At 43.2% G+C, this 6,000-nt stretch overlaps 1 protein-coding gene across 3 annotated transcripts in view; it reads right to left on the minus strand.

Moving 5' to 3' along the window:
* The window catches only part of LOC119905386 (metabotropic glutamate receptor 7-like), a 98,847-nt gene that overhangs the window by 19,773 nt on the left and 73,074 nt on the right, over nucleotides 1-6,000 (minus strand). For all 3 annotated transcript variants that reach the window (XM_038722361.1, XM_038722359.1, XM_038722360.1), the window contains exon 7: nucleotides 2,562-2,701. In XM_038722361.1, the coding sequence (XP_038578289.1) occupies nucleotides 2,562-2,701 (140 nt within the window). The remainder of the gene's footprint in view (nucleotides 1-2,561; nucleotides 2,702-6,000) is intronic.

The following is a 6,000-nucleotide window of genomic DNA, read 5'->3' on the forward strand; positions in this document are numbered from 1 at the left end:
GTCTACAACCCACACAAGTGGCTCAGGTAGTGCAGCTCATCCAGGATGGCACATCAATGCGAGCTGTGGCAAGGTTTGCTGTGTCTGTCAGCGTAGTGTCCAGAGCATGGAGGCGCTACCAGGAGACAGGCCAGAACATCAGGAGACGTGGAGGAGGCCATAGGAGGGCAACAACCCAGCAGCAGGACCGCTACCTCTGCCTTTGTGAAAGGAGGAGCAGGAGGAGCACTGCCAGAGCCCTGCAAAATGACCTCCAGCAGGCCACAAATGTGGATGTGTCTGGTCCAACGGTCAGAAACAGACTCCACGAGGGTGGTATGAGGGCCCGACGTCCACAGGTGGGGGTTGTGCTTACAGCCCGACACCGTGCAGGAGGTTTGGCATTTGCCGGAGAACACCAAGATTGGCAAATTCGCCACTGACGCCCTGTGCTCTTCACAGATGAAAGCAAGTTCACACTGAGCAAAGGTGACAGACCTGACGTCTGGAGATGCCGTGGAGAACGTTCTGCTGCCTGCAACATCCTCCAGCATGACCGGTTTGGCGGTGGGTCAGTAATGGTGTGGGGTGGCATTTCTTTGGGGGGCCGCACAGCCCTCCATGTGCTGGCCAGAGGTAGCCTGACTGCCATTAGGTACCGAGATGAGATCCTCAGACCCCTTGTGAGACCATATGCTGGTGCGGTTGGCCCTGGGTTCCTCCTAATGCAAGACAATGCTAGACCTCATGTGGCTGGAATGTGTCAGCAGTTCCTGCAAGAGGAAGGCATTGATGCTATGGACTGGCCCGCCCATTCCCCAGACCTGAATCCAATTGAGCACATCTGGGACATCATGACTCGCTCCATCCACCAACGCCACGTTGCACCACAGACTGTCCAGGAGTTGGCGGATGCTTTTGTCCAGGTCTGGGAGGAGATCCCTCAGGAGACCATCCGCCACCTCATCAGGAGCATGCCCAGGTGTTGTAGGGAGGTCATACAGGCACGTGGAGGCAACACACTACTGAGCCTCACTTTGACTTGTTTTAAGGACATTACATACAAAGTTGGATCGGCCTGTATTGTGGTTTTCCACTTTGATTTTGAGTGTGACTCCAAATCCAGACCTCCATGGGTTGATAAATTTGATTTCCATTGATAATCTTTGTGTGATTTTGTTGTCAGCACATTCAACTATGTAAAAAAAAGGAGTATTTAATGAGATTATTTCATTCATTCAGATCTAGGATGTGTTATTTTAGTCTTCCCTTTATTTATTTTTGATATATACACTCAATACTTTCATCAGTGGGCTGTAGGCTCAATCGCCATTGTGTTCCCTCATTCAGCGAGAGATAATCGCTTGAAAAATGCCTCATCCATGTTGTTATCCCATGGGTTCTACGATCTTTTGGATATGCGAAAAAATTGTCAAATAGCTTACATTTTCACACATTTTCCTATTAAAATCCTTCTGTTTTCCTGTAAAGTACCCGGCACTTCCATATGATTTATTTTGCTCCCTTGGGTGTACCCTCCATCTGACAAAATCATAGATTTGGGATCATAGATTGAGAGTTTCATTGTGTACCATTCAACCCACAGGAAAGCTACAGAGCACAGGGAGTAACATGGGAGGTGTGTATTTGGGTGTCAGTTTCTAACACCATCAACATCCTCAGCAGCTCTCTGCTGCCAAACACTGAACATATATGGTCTGACACTTGTGTCAAAAACATGATCTTCCTCTTCCTCCCACTATTCTTCACAGTCAGTGAAGTTGAGAGGAAGAGTGATCTCTAACATCGGAGTAACATCATTGTCTGCTTTCTTTCTGCTTTCTTGTTTTTAATGTTGAACTCTCAAATCAAGTCTTTGCTGATGTTTTAGTCCTGCCCTAACATCCTTTTACATGTGGAAACATATCAAACCCCTTTTTTAACAGCATACAAAATGTGACAGAATAAAATTACCACATTTTATCCTCCCTTCACACACTGATTTTAAAATCCGCTGTTGCTTTAATTGCTCTTTTTTTCTCTCCTTAAAAAGCAGTCGTTTTTGAGTCGTCATTTGATAACCTTAGATAAAAATTCATTTTCAATTATGAATATAAACATTTGTCTTATTAAATACAGTCTAAAAGTAACTTTCTGTAGGACTTTCATTAGTAGGCAACACATCAACCAAAATGTGTGTGTGAACATGTTTTTCTGTTCATTGTTGGAAGAAAATATTACTCTGGTAGAATTTTGAATATTTATCTTCTGAGCAAAGAGTAACACTTACTTTTTTCTTGCTAAATTACACAAACAGATTTGTTTTTCGCACCTAAACTACATCAATTAGACTGAAAGAAAAAACATGTCTGCACCTAAGCTCTCACCGCGTTTCAGATGCAAATAATCTGCACTCCCTTGTCACATAAGAGATTTCAATTTTGGAAAACACAGAAAGTCTTCACGCTCGCAAACCATCAGCATCGCTGAGCCTTGACATCCTGTTAAGATACGAGCATTTAAACAATATTTGACATTGTGTGTCTGCTGTCTGTGTTCCCAGTGCAAATAAATTGTCATACCCTGAGCTGGAGGTTCTCCACCCACTGTCCTACCACCTTATACTCTGGGATGGAAGAGTTGGTCATCTGGAACTGGAACAGGTCATAGCGTCCTGGAGCATCGCCGTTCTTGTTAAACACAACAGAGGTGCCAGCACTGCCTGTACAGAGCGAGAGAGAGAAAATGCTACAAAAGGACAGCAGGATAGAAAAGTGTTAGACGCTGGTGTGACAGGGCACATCACCTCTTCTCATAAGAGAAAAACATGAACTTTTAACCTCATGCCTCTTACTGTGCGGTGGCCTACATGGACAACACAAAGGACCACTGCGTGCTTGAGTCTGCTCCTCCCAGTTAGAACCCCTAAACACAATGACCTGTATCTTAAACCTTTATAATAATCACACACAGGAAAGCAAGCTCCCTACTGACCAATATAGCACTTCATCACCTGCTTCCGATGCATCATCACAGTGCAATGGCCACAGGACATATCTTTTCACATTCAAAACATGGTTAGATAATGTGGACTCTCAGCTGTGCTATATTATTAGGAGTTCCCTGCTATTTCAAATGCACACACACCCCTGTGTGTAAAGTCATTCATTTCAGTCTCAGAGTGGACAACAACAGGAGATGTAGGGAGGATACACAGGTCAGCCAAAGCATCATACGGTCCCCATCTGCTCTCAGTGTGTAGCAGCCTGTCTCAAGCAGAGCCCTGAATATCTCACTAATTAGCTCAGAGAGGACTGCGGACACCTGAAACCTTATGAGGAAAAAAATGGCTATTTGTGCGAGCTCTCAAGCCTGTGAGTTGAGTCTACACAAGTACATGTGTGGCCGTGTGCACATCGCTCAATAATACGAATCTCATGACTACGTGAGTGTGTGCAAGGAAGTGTGCTGATGCAGCTGTCAGTCAACAGCAGATCTCCCTTGCAGCAGTGAATGCTGAGTGGCATTAATGGGAAAAACAGTTGTACTTTTTTTTTTAATAAATGAGGTCTGCATTGTTGATGAGGTCATTTTTACATCCCACAGTGCTGAGAGAGAATGAAAAACTGCTGCATTTTACAAGTCTGTTCACCTTGGCACTGCATACACTAGCTCATAAGCACGAATGGAGATACCATTTTTGAAATGGGACGGGGGGAGTCTGATGACACTTGGCATGGGAATTAAGTACTTTAATAGCTCTGGCTATAAAAAGTGTTGAGAAAGGACCAGGAGCATGTGTCCAAAACACTTTTGGGAACATGTTGTCTTTTGTATCTAGAACAGAGCTTGTGGCTTTTGGATGGAAGGCCACTGCGCCTTTTCCTTATTTTCAGCCAAAAGGGAATTTCATCTCCCTCCAGTTTTTTTGTTTTTCAAGGACATTTGTCATTGAACATTCTACAAAAGTTTCAGGCCAAAAGGACTCTTGTAAAACAAGAAAGGCAGGGAGCAAGAGAAAAAGCCCATTTCAGGCGACAGAACAGGGGGCCATTCTAAGAAAATATTGTGGACAAGCGCCTGCACTTTGCTTTTTTGAATTTGTGACACCATTGTGCATTACAAATGTCAGTTTATAAGACCTTAAGTGGCCATTTCCATGTTAATGCAGAGCCACAAATCCCTCACTATCTGCTGTTATGCAAAGAGCTAGCACATATATTCCACATTAACAATACAGACATGGCACCGCTGGAGTCGTTTGACCCATCGGTCTTTCTGTTTGAAAGTGGAACGCTAATTCATGGATATCCATGTGTTTGCACAGAACGTCATGCAGGATGGGTGTTCAGAATGAATTCAAGTGTACTTGGAAAAAGCTCATAGTGAAAACTCTCTAAATATGAAAACCACACTGAAACTCGGTGGGTGGCAGTCACCGTCCTGGCACTTCTGCTTCCACCAGACAGACAGCGGGACTTGTTGACATTGTGTATAAAGATGTTGACAAGGTATTGAATCCAGTGAGTCAAAGATGTGACAGGGTTACCATTCTTACTCCACGCCCCAGCAAAAACATGCACAAATAAACAAACAAAGTCATTCAGTAAAGTGACATGAGTGATTGAGCACTTGGCGCTCTTCAGCTTTAGAGCAAATAATTAAGTGGTGTTTCTGTGTGTGCAGATAAAAAGGCATTCAAAATTCCTTTGTATTTTCTATTGTCTGATATTTTCAAGGGAACAAAATGGTCTGTGTAGACTCCTTAGTGTGGGCGCTGTCTAAGATGAAAGATTTATGCATTTGCATGTGGCTCTGAACTAAGACATGACAAAAGTGCACCGCTGCTGTGCTGTGCTGAGCAGTGTGGGTGGACTGGGGATCCACTGCTGTGTTTCTCTCGCATCATTATTCTCTCCTTATTTTCTGCCTCTCACTTTTCAGCTCTGTGACTCCGGCGCAGTGGGGAGATCAACAAAGGAGGCTTACGCTCACAAACATACATTAGCAGTGGCACATACACAGGATAATGTGCATGGTTCCAGTCTAAATGCAATAAGGGCCAGTGAGATATGCCTGAGCCACAACAGAACAACCTTTGCCTATCAGTAAAAAGGGCTGAAAATATAATAGCAAGACAGGAAGAGGTAGAGGAGATAAAGAAGGTAGAGATCTTATTTTTTTGCTCAGGTGAAATGAACCTCTTTCTTTGTCAGTGCAACACTGAGGTAAATATTTTTCGGAAGCTGAAAATCCAGAAAAGTCAGCGCAGGCCCAAATGCTTATTGGGAGTGGACAGATTCTTAATCCCATGCATGAATCTGTACTTAGTTAAGGTCTCCTTGAAAATTTCAGGCAATTGCATATATTCTGTATCTTTAGTTCCACCTTAAAATCTGAGGGCTTCTCGCCTGCTGGAACTCTGCTGCCATAGCGACAGTGTTGGAGAAAGGCAGGAAGCTCTTTAGCCTTTAGCTCACTGCTTTCACACGTTTTTTACACAAGTAATTGTAAAGAGTTAGTCCCCCAGTTAAACATGTTGTTTACACTGATCAACAAAATGTGCATAAGAGCAAACATTTTATTGGATCATTATAATTTTAGATCATGATGTTGCCCGTTATATTTCTAATCTGTTAAAGGTGATATTCTATATTTTTCTTGTTGTCAAAAAATCCCTAGAAAAGACAGAAACCAGTAATGAATTGATCATACTAAATATTGTCCGTGTAGCCAATGCCTGATACAGTTTATTCTTCTGTTCCACAGACTTCCATTCTTGTCCAAAAACGATTAAAACACATCAGAAAACACATCCGTGCACTGGCTGACATGTTCCTTCATTATGATAACATCGTGCTCCGAAATACTCACTAGCGCAGCAAATGTGTATTAATACGCAGCTGAAAAGAGTCCCAAACTAATGCACTATTTGCTCCTGTTTGAGTAATGTTTGCTAAAACCTGCAGCGTTGCAGATATGTCTATCCCAGTAAAGTACATACAAGTCCAATTCCCGATA

Source organism: Micropterus salmoides, unplaced genomic scaffold (genome assembly GCF_014851395.1).
Source record: "Micropterus salmoides isolate LMB-PRFRI ecotype aquatic unplaced genomic scaffold, ASM1485139v1 Ms_hic_scaffold_16, whole genome shotgun sequence".
NCBI classification, from domain to species: Eukaryota; Metazoa; Chordata; class Actinopteri; order Centrarchiformes; family Centrarchidae; genus Micropterus; species Micropterus salmoides.